Below are 14,021 nucleotides of genomic sequence, written 5' to 3'. Positions count from 1 at the left end.
CACTTCACTACTCTGCTGCCCTTACCCTCGCTAATGGTACAAGTGTGCCCAGGATATTTTAACTTACCCTAACATTTCTATCCTCAAGTTTTAGAAATTGCCTGGGCAAGGAGCTCTCTGTTCCAAGGTGTGTCACCATTCTTTGCTGTTCTTCCTGGATCAATACTTTGAGAACATTATTTCCAAATGGAACAAATAGAATGTTCCTGTTTTTACTTTTTCTAGAATCCAATCTTAGAACGTAGAACATACAGTGCAGAAGGAGGCTATTTGGTCCATCGAGTCTGCACCGACCCACTTAAGCCCTCACTTCCACCCTATCCCCCTAACCCAATAACCCCTCCTAACCTTTTTGGACACTAAGGGCAATTTAGCATGTCCAATCCACCTAACCTGCATGTCTTTGGACTGTGGGAGGAAACCGGAGCACCCGGAGGAAACCCACGCACACAGGGAGAACGTGCAGACTCCGCACAGCAGTGACCCAGCTGAGATTGAACCTGGGACCCTGGCACTGTGAAGCCACAGTGCTAACCACTGTGCTACCATGCTGCCCTAATGCTCCTGTGCTGCCCTAATGCTTTGGTGGCTTCACAGACACCAAAGCAGTCCAGCAATTTTCCATTGCAGCTCCCCAGTAAATGTGAGTTCTAGGGCCACTGGCTCACCAGATATCCTGTGACTGCATCCAGTTTGCATTCTGCTCCTTGCCCATGTGAGTAGGGTATGCATAAGTATGAGCATGAGCTTCCCATGTCAAGTCATGCAAAATGAATTACACTGGCAAAATGCAGCTCTATGTTTGCAAGAGTCAGTCAGACTGGCATTGTGCTGGGACAAGATAGTCAGCGCTACAATGGGACTTAAATAAATAGCACTCCTTAACAAGAATTTCAAACTAAAATTTTGCTTCAATGGGTGCAATACGAACAATTTAATGTTTTCAATTTCATTACATACGGACTGGAATTAATTAAAATTCTGATCAACATTTACCATCTTTGAATTGTAAAAAGTAATTAAAGTTAATTGTAACATTTCTTTTTCAGACTCTGACTGTTGGTGGGGCGAGAATTATTACTCCCAATATCCCAGCAGTGAATGGCTACCTCCATATTATTGATAAGGTACATTCCCTCCCATTTCAAATAAAGGTTTCTAACCTAGTATGACTTAGGATCTGCGTGCTAATCTCATAGGAAGGATGTTTTTTTAATCTAGGTCAACTTCGAAGCGCTTTAGCAAATGTTAATGAAAAGATTTGCAATAATGGGAGAGTAACTTCAGAGATCTATGACATTTTAAAAACAATTCTCAGAACACATTTCAAAAGGATACCATTCAAGATTGGAAAGGAGTGAGATTTAGTTTTTCAGTGCAAGGATATGTGTTAACCACCACCGTTCTTCCCACCCCATTCTCCCATTTTCAACATGTTTCTGCAGCCAAGCATATAATTATTCCTTTTATCTATATTGAACTTGTCATAAAACTGTATGACAAATTGAAACCAGCTTCATGGAACTGCTGGGCTCTATTAGCCGATGCTGGGCCGGTAGTGATTTTCCTGACTTGCATTTTGTAGTTCAAAACTTACCAAAGTCAATGAAAAGTAGGTCTGATATTTTTAGCATCGTTGTGTTAACTGCATGTAACATCAGTTCAACTTTCTACATTTGCTCCCTGATTTAGCTTTAAATTATATATATATATATATATTATATGTGTACAAGCAGTCCTTGGAGTTACGACATAGTTGGTTCCTGGAAATTGCATCGTAAGTCGGAACCAATTTAAGCAATGTTAAAAACGGGCGATTCATTCCGACAGTGGGGCAAGGCAGCATTTTTAGCAGAAAGTTGGAACCTAATTTCAGGCAGGTTTTTAGAAGTTCATCCCAGTGCGTTCAGACCTCTGCCGGCAGGCCACAGTGACCGACCTCCGTAGCTGGCTAAGCAACAGGCTTCAGACTGCAGCCATGAAAGATCCCATTGGAATCAATAGGAAATCAGCCAGTAGAACAAGGCAAGATTTTTACTGTCAAATTTCTCCGTTTTCAGTAACAGTTTTCCCGTTTCTGGCCTGTCGCTCGGTCAGGCTGCACACTGTCAGCAGGCCTCAGCAACTGTTCCCCATAGCAACCTTCTGGCTCGGAGATATGGCCAGGTGCAGGGGCCCAGTCTTTCAGCATCTTCCTCAGGTTCCCAGAGACTCTTATAGTGCAGAAGGAGGCCATTTAGCCCATTGAGTCTGCACCGACCCTACAAAAGAGCACTGAACCCAGCCCCAAGTCCTGTCCTATCCCTGTAACCACACCTAACCTTTGGACAGCAAGGGTCAATTGATCATGGCCAATTCAGCCAACCTGCACATCTTTGGACTGTAGGAGGAAGACGGAGCACCCAGAAGAAACTCATGTGGACATGGGAGAACATGCAAAATCCATACAAACAGTCACCCAATGTCGGAATCAAACCTGGATCCTTGGTGCTGTGAGGCAGCAGTATTAGCCACTGTGCCGCTCGCATAAAACATACAAATTTATAAATCATATTTATAAAAATACATAAGATGGGCTGGCGTGGCATCGTAAAGTCAAAACCAAAATTGTAAATTCGAAACAGGGTATCAATTTTCAAATGTTGTAAGTGCTGTTTTTCGTCACCCAAACATTGTAAAGTCAAGGACTGCCTACACACATATATATATATATATATATATATGTGTGTGTACATATATTATATTCATAAGATTTACATATATAATATAGTCTTTTATGTAAGATTTTTTTCTAAAGGCAAAGGTTGCAAGAACTGGGAGATAAGGCACTTTTCTACTTAATTCGTACAGAAAAGCTATATGTAGCATGAAGCTCCCACTGCTGAGGTCTAAAATTCCCCAGGACATCAATATCAAAAGAGCCTAACTATACATGTGTAAAATTTGCATTGCCCAGTCCAGACTTACTTGTAGTCTCGCTGAATCTGATAGATGATTATATTCAAATTATGGGGGGCTTTACATGGTGGACTTGTCTGTAGCCCTTGATTCAAACAAATCTGTTGCAATATTACATACCTGCACCTTTAAAGAGATATTTTGTAAACTGCTGTCAATCATTACTACCTCGACAGAATGTGATAATTAGTTCCATGACTTTTAGGCAATTGAAAAATGAAATGAAATAAAAATCGTTTATTGTCACGAGTAGGCTTCAAATGAAGTTACTGTGAAAAGCCCCTAGTCGCCACATTCCGGCGCCTGTTCGGAGAGGCTGGTAAGGGAATTGAACCGTGCTGCTGGCCTGCCTTGGTCTGCTTTAAAAGCCAGCGATTTAGCCCAGTGTGCTAAACCAGCCCCAATTGACAAGCAGCATTATAGAGATCAGGGGCGGGATTCTCCTGTACCCGGCGGGGCGGGGGGTCCAGGCGGGATGGAGTGGCGTGAACAACTCCGGCATCGGGCCGTCCCAAAGATGCGGATTTCTCCGCACCGTTAGGAGCCAAGCCCTAACCTTGAGGGGCTAGGCCCGCGCCGGAGTGGTTGGCACCCCAGCCGGGTCCTAAGGGACTTTGCCGGCCAAGCATGCGCCGGAGCGTCAGCGCTGCTGACGTCATCCCCGCGCATGCGCAGGGGAGGGGATCACTTCCGCATCCGCCATTGTGAATGCTATGACCAACGCGGAAGGAAAAGAGTGCCCCCACGGCACAGGCCCGCCTGCCAATCGGCGGGCCCCGATCGCGGGCCAGGCCACCGTGGAGGCACCCCCTGGGGCCAGATCGCCCCGCGCCCAGGACCCCGGAGCCCACCAGAGCCGCCAGTCCCATCGGTAAGGTAGGTGGTTTTATTCCCGCCAGCGGGACCGGCATGACAGCAGCGGGATTTCGGCATATCGAAGGCCGGAGAATCGGCGGGCGGGCGGGGGGGGGGGGGGGGGGGGGGGGGGGGGGGGGCCGCCAACAGGTGCGGCGGGATTCCCGCCCCCGTCGAATCTCTGGTGCCGGAGACTTCGGGAGACGGCGGGGGCGGGATTCACGCCGCCCCCCCGGCGATTCTCCGACCCAGCGGGGGGTCGGAGAATCCAGCCCCAGATGCATCATTGTCTGCACATGGTCTTAAAGGATCCCACGCTATTCTTTTGCCAATTCCTCTGTATGATTGATATGTTTGTGTCAAAGAAAACAAGAATGTGACAATGTCAAGACAATTTCACAAAGGATCCTTCAAACTAGCAGAGAGAGAATTTTATCTCATCAACCTCCACTGGGTTTCCACCCAGCTCCCACAGATAATAGAGATTTATTCTAAACTATTACATCATCCAAAGCCTTGAAAAATAACAATATTGTTCCAGCACAGTGAGAGAAGTGTAGAAATTCAGTCCCATTATTAGGAGACTCACATCATTAACACCCATCACATGGTAAGGCATAGTTGAGGCAAATAGCATAGATACATTTACGGGGAAATGAGGTGAGCAAATAAAAGAGAAAGGTACAAAAGGGAATAATGATAACATTGGAGCATAAAGAGAATTTGGGCCAAATGGCCTGCAAACTCTATTACCTGGAGTTTTGCACAGTGACAGTGGGGAGGAGATGGGTGGATGCTGTTTTTAGGTCAGGAAACCTAAAAGTACAGGTTTCCCAACTCCAGGAAGTCTTTCAAGATTTTTTTTATGTTCCCACCCACCCCCAGCCTGATCACCAGGTCGGAGGCCTGGAAGATGGGAATTTCTACAGCATAAACGTGCAGCCAAGCTAGCCTGAGAGTGAGGTCTAGTAGAGTGAGCAGGAGATATTGGGCTGGATTGTCCAGTATCCCAGCTGCCTGTGTCTCAGCGGCCCGCTGTTCGCTGGCAACAGGATTCTATATTCCCGCCGCTTGTCAGTAGCATTTCCTGTTGAAGCCATCCCACGCTGCTGGGGTAGTCATTTAACTATTGTAATGCTTGTTTTCATTTTAACAGTCATTTTATCTAAATTCATGTCAAGGTAGACAGGGTGCTTATGTGGCAATGATCCTGGGTCCGGAGCAACAGGAATGTTTCCTCCAGGCCCAACAAGTCTATCGATAAACTGGCTGGAAACATTCCTGTTGCTCCGGACTGTTAAAATGAAAACATGCATTACAATAGTTAAATGACTAACCCATCTCCTACAATTGTGCACAGTATTCTTTATTTGTGGAATGATGAAAATGTATTAGAAACAGTTCAGAGAAGGTTTATTTGACTAATAGCAGGAATGGGTGTGTTGTCTCACAAGGAAAGGTCGGAGAGGTTGGGTTTGTATCCACTAGAGTTTAGAAGAGTAAAAGGCGACTTGATCGAAATCTTTAAGATCCTGAGGGGTATGGACAGGATGGGTGTGGTGAGGATATTTCCTCTGATCAAAGAATCTAAAACTGGAGGCCACTGTTTAAAAATAAAGGGCTGCTCAATTAAAACAGAGATGAGGGAAAGAAGATATTCTCAGAGGGCCGTGAGTCTCCTGAACTCTCGCCCTCAAAATGCAGTGCGAGCATATTTGAATATTTTTAGGGCAGAGCATGATAAACTCTTGATTAACAAGGGTGTGAAAGGTTATTGGGGGTAGGCAAGAATGTAGGGTTGAAGTTACAAGCAGATGAGTCATGATCTTATTGAATGGTGGAGCAGACTCGAGGGACCGAGTGGCCTACTCCAGCTCTCGGTTCGTATGTACATTCAGATTGGTTTACTGCCCCACCTCCATTAACACTGGAAGTATGGAAATTTGAAGCAAGTTTGGTTTCTACTTCAAGTTTTTTTTAATGTTAACCTTAAGCCTGACCCCAACCCATCCGTTATTAGGAGTTAGAATTCAGCCCGAAGTAACACTTTATTCATTGCCATTACTCGTGCTTGAAATTTATGCAATGTATCATGTATTTTCCACTAATATGTTATAAGGCTCTTACAAAACATAGCTGGTTTATTCAGAGTCACTTTTTCTAATCTGTGCTCTGTTATATTTAGATCTTATTCCCTCCTCCGGAAGATTTACCACCACTTCTGCCGAGCTTGTTGGATCTTCTAGAACAGCTGCCCCAATACTCTCACTTCAAACAATTATTGCAGGTACAACTTAAATATAGCATTCAATTACTGTTTTATATAGTTTTTCCAGAAGATGTTTACAAATCGTATCTACGGTTTATTTTAGCATTTCCACAAAACCAAACCAACTAGCTGAGTACATTAGGAATCAAACTGAGGTGCAGTTTCTCAATTTAATTTCTGGTTTTCCTTTAGAAATACCATCTAATTGATGAGATAGAATCGTCCGAACAGTACACTGTATTAATACCAGATGACACAACACTTGAAGAATACTGCAGAGCGAAGAATATTGAACAACTGGTATGATTCCTGTTTTCACTATGATACGGTGAGGTGGACTTTCTCCCATGAACGTTGAATCGCTTGTCAGCAGAAAGTGCTGGCTGGTAGCCTAGTAGCCACAATGCAAGGCCTAGTCCATTTTGAGGTGAGGCCTCACTATCTTCAGATCTTGTAGTCCATGACTGGAGATTGAATGCCCAGGGCCATTGTGTTATTTGGCTTCTTCGTTGACCTCTGTGCAGCAAACAGGGTAGGTGTAAAGGGGCCCCAGGTCTACAAGCAGGGGCGGAAAGGAGGGTTAACCAGAGCATCAGTGGCCCTGGCTAACTTTCTGGAACATTCTGACTGCAGATAAGTGAAGAGGAACTTACCTTGGAAATCCTCTTCAGCTGTGTCACCAGCTGATACTGGTCATGGTGTATATGGTGCCTTCTCTCCTCAATCTGAACCAAAAATGTCAATGGGACTATACCATAGACTCTTGATCAGCATTTTAGATGAGACCGGAACCTGGCTCAGTTATCCAGCAATCGGTCAAGAAGAACATTACCTTGGCCACTGTTTTTGCATATTCATTGCTGTGTGATGAAGATTTGCTGGCTCCAATTCCACACGCAGAACCTCAGAGATGGTACTGAGAAACGACCCCCAAATTACTCCAAATTCGGGCAGGACCAGAATATATGAATATGATTGACTGGGCCCCTCCCACACCATTCAGAGATATCCTCCACCCCCTCAAACAGCCGGCTCATCCTCGCCTTTGTGATGTGCACCCTGTACATCACTTTTAATTGAATCAACGCCAGTCTCACGCTTGAGGTGGGTTAACACTACATAACACTTCACACTATAATCCTTCCTCTAACAGCATCCTCCTCCCACTTGGCCTTAATCCCTTCCATGGACTCCTTGCCCTCCGACAGAAACCTACTGTAGATCACTGAAACCACCCCACTCTCCAGTACCCCCCACCGAGAGCACCTCCTCCAACAACGAGGAGTTTGGTGCCACCAGAGAGTTCGGGAAGACCTTTCTTGCACAATTCCACACTTGCATATACCTGACACTCCACTCAAGCTGGAGCCCATTCTTCACCCCCAACTCCTCCAAGCTTGCGAACTGTTCCCCGAAAACAGATCCTTCATCTCTTTCATCCCTTTCTCCTCCCATCCCCGGAATCTCGCATCCATCCTCCCTGGCTCAACCCATGATTCCCTCTTATCGGCATCACCCACAAACCTGTTCTCAACTTGAAGTGCTGTCAGAATTGCCCCCAAATCTTCAGCATGGCTATGACCACAGGACTATCCAAGTACTTCAAGTACTTCCCCAGGACGAACAGTAGCGGCGCTGTTGCCAGCACCTGCAACCCCGGCCCTTTACAAGAACCCGCCTCCAGCCTGCCCCTTCTCCGCATTCACCACCCAGTAATAGTGTAATATGTTTGTAGGGGCCAAACCCTCCGACTGCTGCTCCCTTTGGATCACCGCCTTCCTTACCCAGGCTACCTTCCCTGCCCACACGATTGATGAGACCCGCCTCTCCACTTCTTGAATGAATGACTTTGGCAAAAAGACCAGCAGAACAGAAACAGGAACTGTGGCAAAATGTTCATTTTTGCTGTCTGCACCCACAGACCTACCAGCGACTAGGGGAGACTATCCCATCTCACCAAGTCCTCCTTCACCCTCCCCAACAGGCTCTTGAAATTAAGTTTACGAAGTTGTGCCGATTCCTGCTCACCTGCACCCCCAAATACTTTAAATGAGTTGTCATTACCCGGAATGGCAACCCTCCGACTCCCGCCACTGCACCTGGAGAAGACAGCACAAAATATTCACTCATCCCAAAACTTAACTTCTCCCCCGAAAATGCCCCAAATTTCCTTAGCAGCCCCATTATGTCTCTCCCCAATGAGCCCAGGTCTGAGATGTACATCAGCAGATCACCTGCCTCCAGAAACACCCTATGCTCCACGCCTCCCTCTCATTATCCCCTTCCATAAATCCGAACCCTTCTGCACAATGTCCAAGACCTCAATCGCCGACGTGAACAGAAGAGGTGACATCAGCCATCTCTGCCTCACTCCCCAAAATAGTGGAAAGTACCCCAAATTCATATCGTTTGTCCACACACATGCTGTCGGGCTCTTGTATAAAAATTTTGTATTGTTATTGTGAAGACTATAATTATTGCCTGGATATTTCCAATTGATTGGGAACTTGATGGTTGGTTAAGTGGCATTCAAATAATTTGGGCCTGATTTTCCTGTTGGAGTGGGAAGAAGGAGGCCGGTTTGATTTCGGGTTGCAAATTTGCCTCAAATGCCAGTGTACTGCGTAGCATGTTCACGTGGTTGGGGTCTTAAGGTCCCTAGACATCCAATTAGTGGCTGGGGTGTGGGGATGGGAATGGATGTGGGACACTAGGGAATTGGGCCATATTCCAGACCAAATCGGGAGCATTGCTGTGGTTGCTAAACATGCATGGTCTTACAAAAATTAGCAGATCTTTATCTTCAAAGTGGCCAATGCACATGGTGAGTTTGGATCTGGGAAAGGTTGGTTATGCAAATTTGCTATCACTCATTTCACCTTTAACCAAACTTTCCCTTGTTTGTATGAAATAAAACGGTTTCAGCGTTGTCATCACGTTCCCACCTGTTGCAGATAGTCAGCTTCAGGAAGCACCTAAAGGCCACCAGCCCCTCATGAAATTCTCGGGAGGTCAGAAGGTGAGCTCTTAATAAGCTCCCTGATGACCTCAAACCGTCCAATTAACGAGGCGGGTGACTTCACCCCCGCCCCACCTTCCTATCTCTGTCCTTGGGAAAATCAGCAGAGCAGAGAGCATAGGAATTAGGAGCAGAAGTAGGCAATTCAGCCCTTCGAACCTGCTCCGCCATTCAATCAGATCATGGCTGATCTCTTCCCGATCTCAAATCCACCTCTCTGCTTGTTCCCTAGATCCTTTTAACCTGTTTTCTTTTATCAGAACAGAGCCTGGTACACAGGCTCTGTTCTCCATTTGTTTTGCTGTTCACCCTCCAGCTCTTTATGATACAAATTTCCGTCTAAAGTATTGTTCAGGTGACATGTACATGTTGGGAATAGGCATTAGTCACATGACTAATGGTGACTATCCCAAAATACAATAGCCGGAGTTCTGATTTTCAGCTGTAATTGTAAGTTAGCTAACCGAGTAAAAAGGCATCTTTATTCTTTATGTGAGGATACCTGGCATTGCATCATGAATGTTTCTCTTTCTTTGACAGGATGACATATCTGTGAAGTATCACATCATCCTTGGGGAGAAGCTCCTACATGATCAAATCAAGGATGGAATTCATAGAGGAACTATGCTGGGATCATCCTATCAAGTAATATTCTACACCAAGAAAGATCAGGTATGGGACATGTTTTGTGTCAGCAATACTCTTATTTTCCTGGTTACATCAGTTGAAGGCATTCAGGATGGACACCTACAATGTGGAATTATAGAATCATTGAGCACAGAAGGAGGCCATTCAGCCCATCAGATCTGTTCCATCTCTTTTGGCAGAACTATCCAATTGGTCCCATTCTCTTGATTTTTTCCCCCATAGCCTTGCACATTTTCCTGTTATGTCTAATTCCCATATGAAAATTACCATTGAATCTGCTTCCATCAGCCATGTTGGCAGTGGTCTGCAGGTCATACCAACTCATGCAAAGAAATGATCCCTCATCCCATAATGACCTAATTTGCAATTATCTTCAATCTGTGCCCTCTGTTATAAGCTCTCCTGCTCCTGGAATTAGTTTCTCCTTATCTACTCAATTAAAACCATACACAACTTTGAGCACCTCGACTAAATCTATAAGAATAGAAATAGATTTGTTCTGCTGCCTTATCTCTGTACACTAAATACTTAATGGGTTCCTTGGAAAGGCTCTGTAACTTCCATGATCTTGCCTACCAGGGCTGAGGCTTCCAAAAATCTGTGTCAAAAGATTGGAGGTAACTTTTAGAATACGTAGCTGTTACAATCAGGTGCAAGGAGGTAGATTGGTGTCTTATTTTCCTCCTCCTTGTTTGACCACGACAGGTATTCTGTTTAAAAAGAATGCTTGCCAATTCAGTGAGTGTTTAACTGCTTAAGCGTTGTGACTGGAAGACGCACAGATGCTTTCCTTGACATTTGTTTTTAAAAACAGGAATAGTATTCATTGTACTTAACACCCAATCTAAATAAAAATAATAAAAATGCTATGACTCACACACACACACATACATGTATGCAAAACTTCACAAAAGCACACACACATAAGTTGCAAAGTGGAAGGATAGATTAAGTAGTTTCTGAAAGTTTAATATTTATAGATTTTCTTTTTGAACCAGTAGCTGCTGGGTTGATTTAAAAACACGGCCCGCAGTGAGTGGATGTTCAAAATAGCAGGTAGGGCTTGAGCTTGCAGGCTGGATGGAGATGGAAGGGTAGTACGCTCACAAGGGCCCTGTTTCTTGTGTTCTTTGGCCTGAAGAAAAGCGGTTTCTTAAAAACACAAAGCAGCGTTAGTTGGCTCATTACTGATTGACCAGTTACCCAAATGTGGTGATATGACTAGGAGGTTTACAGTACCTATCTGCCATTGGTGCAGAACACTCGCTGCCCATTGGCCCAGGCCGGTCATGTGCCTCTCTGCTGGTTGGTTGAGGCTAGTCATGTGACTGCTCACCGATTGGTCGAGGCAAGTAGTCCCGCCTACGAGGCGGGGTATAAGAACCCGTAGGACCCGGCAGTCAGCCTTTCTCTGTAAGTCAACTGCCGGGCACACAACTAGTCGATTAAAGCCTAATGTTTGGATCTTCATCTCGACTCGTGTCCAATTGATGGTACATCACCAAACATGATCAAGTCAAGTTGATTCCAGGTCCATAGTTTAGCCATGATTTGATTATGGCCGGATGAGTTCCTTCTTCCGTTTGGGTTCATTGACTAAATTGATTGTGTCTGATGACTTGTTTTCCACAGTTGAATACACAGGTGCCATCTAGGTGTTTTGTGAATGGGTCAGAATTCACATTCCTCTAAGGTAATTGTCTTTGCTGGGTTCCTCCAGCCTGACTCCATTTTTACTGGCTTTGTAATTTGTATGCTACAATTTTGCAAATCCTCGGCCATCTTACCAGCTGCTGTTTTAAGTCATTGAAATACTATTGTTCAAACTCTTAAAGCTCAACAAGTCTTCAGTCCAATAAATAAATATGTCATTTTTGATAATGGTAACTCTCAGATTCTCAAATAAAGAAATTACAGGGATATTAGAAATGAACAGGGGAATGGAACTAATTAATAGCTCTTTCAGTGAATCAGCACAAGTATGGTGGACAGAATGGCCTCCGTCTATGCTACAAAATTCTGTGATTCAATTAAAAAGCCACAGCGCAGCATCCTGTGTCATCACCACATCCTGAGCTGCCACCAGTCTTGTCTTCAATTGTTTACCAACAGGTGGATGTTGAAGTCCCCAAAAGCAAACAAATCTTCACAAGCTATTTAAGCCTGCGACATAAAAAAGAAGGGGAAAAATTGAATCCTAAGCAAGTTCTCAGAAAATCTATTGCTTCCAGCTGTACATCACACTGATATAGGATTATAACAGCACACCAGTTTATGTACCCAAAGAAGAGGACACTGTGGAAGATTATGCTAACTGTTAAATATACACAAACCCTCACTGTTAATGAAATAAAGACACACTACTTTAATGTTGATATAATAACCCGTACAAGACCCCGCAGCACAACCATGGGCAAAATGCAGAAGGAGACTCCCTCTGCCACCAGCTACAGCGGGACCTTCGGACTTCAGGGGGGAGGGACGTAATAACCCTTGTGAGACCCATGGGGCAGCCCAATTGATCTCCCCATGGGGCTCGAATAATATGAACTCCCCCACTAATGGGCACAGGCCCAACAGCTGTGACTCATTGGAATTGCCTCGTTAAAATCGGATCTGGACCAGCAGTCCAGTAGTCCCGATTGGCACCTTTGTGCTGTATACCACATTACGGCCTTTTCTTTTGGCTTAAAATAATTTGCCGTTTGAATTCACCTTCTTGGTCCTCCTGAATATTTATACTGCCGACGAGGAAAACTACAGTCGTGTGTCTGGATGTCCTGACCGTACCTGAATTCCCCAGCATAAGAACAAAGTCAGCAAGATTTTTAAAATGTCCCTTTTTAGAAGGTTAGAGGCCTTTGACACAGGCGAAGAACATCGGGCCCAGATACTGAACGGGTGAGGTATTTGGCATTAATAACATGGTGACTCAAAGTAAACTGTTAGCAGAATTGGCCTTGGATGGAAAGAGGGCCGTAGAACTGTCACTTTCCCATGAGAACACAGCAATGGGGGTCCAGGAACTCCAGGATTTCATGGATTACGACATACACAGCATTGGCTGACCCCCATTCAGATGTGGCCCGCGGGACCCTTGCCACCAGAACAACGTCGTGGTCAAGAGCCCACCTTAGTCTGATGAGACATCTCCCTAGAGGACAAGGAAGAGTACTCACAGCAGTGCTGCATTTGTGGTCACAGGAGCCGTGGCGGTCGAGGCTACCATAACCGACAGCAGACGTGTTGACCTGGTTGGGTAAAACAAGCACTCCATGCCAGAGCTTTACATATTGCCCAGCCTGAGGAAGACAAATTTATGCAATCAAATTGCATCATGGCTCCCAAAATAACCCTAATAAATATAACGTTCCAAGTAAATGATCACCCATTAGACATGGTAATTGATATGGGGGCTGTTGTCTCGGTCATCGGAAAACAAATGTTCCAAAAACTCCGTATGATGATCCGGAATCTGGGTTTAAAGGATACTAAGGCCCATCTGGCAAAGTAAACCGGGGAGCCATTGATAATTATTCAGACCACTGTGACCCCGATTACCCACAGACAACAGTCAGTCTGGCTACCACTGGTACTGATGTAAGGACCCGTACCCAGCTCATAGACCTTGACTGGTTACAAAGACTCCGTCTGGACTGGCAATAAATCCACTGGATGGATACAGGCAGTTTGCATGAAGTCTTCAGGAAGGCCTGAGGAAGATAAAGGGAGCCACTGCTAAAGTTTACGTTGACCCAGAAGCCAGACCAAAATATTTTAGGGCCTGTCTGGTCCCATACACCCTGCTTATGAAGGTGGATGACGGGCTGAGCCAGCGGGAGAACTTGGGCGTTATACGCCCGGTCCAGTTTCCAGAGTGGGCAATGCCTGTGGTCCCGGTGCTGAAGCCAGTCAAGTCTGTCCGCTTATGTGACAGCCATAAAGTGATAGTTCCTGGTGGATACCGACACCATAATGGAGAAAACGGGGCCAATTTCCTATATGGTCAAGACCAGAGAACAGACTATACGTAAACACGTGGAATAATTCATGGGCAGGGAGCCAGCTCCAGAGGAAACCACACTAGGTAATCGATCCCTCGGCGCCCTGCCTACCATGTTAGCCAAGGAGCAGAACCCACCAGGGACCTGTGCTCAGGTCAGCGGGAGATTTAAATTCAGAATCCTCAGTACTTTTGGAGAACGGTATGGTCAGAGATGGACCACCGATGGGACTCCTTCGACGTTCGGCAATAAAACGGCACTCCCACAG

General features: G+C 45.3%; 1 protein-coding gene across 1 annotated transcript in view; it reads left to right on the top strand.

Moving 5' to 3' along the window:
• stab1 (stabilin 1) overlaps window positions 1-14,021 on the top strand; it is a 324,671-nt gene that overhangs the window by 155,110 nt on the left and 155,540 nt on the right. The window contains exons 31-34 of the mRNA XM_038812582.1: window positions 1,050-1,127; window positions 5,999-6,100; window positions 6,275-6,382; window positions 9,642-9,773. Of these exons, the coding sequence (XP_038668510.1) occupies window positions 1,050-1,127; window positions 5,999-6,100; window positions 6,275-6,382; window positions 9,642-9,773 (420 nt within the window). The remainder of the gene's footprint in view (window positions 1-1,049; window positions 1,128-5,998; window positions 6,101-6,274; window positions 6,383-9,641; window positions 9,774-14,021) is intronic.

This window comes from Scyliorhinus canicula, chromosome 11 (genome assembly GCF_902713615.1).
Source record: "Scyliorhinus canicula chromosome 11, sScyCan1.1, whole genome shotgun sequence".
NCBI lineage: Eukaryota > Metazoa > Chordata > Chondrichthyes > Carcharhiniformes > Scyliorhinidae > Scyliorhinus > Scyliorhinus canicula.
Note: the sequence above shows the minus strand (reverse complement) of the source record. Positions and strands in the feature narration are given on the sequence as shown.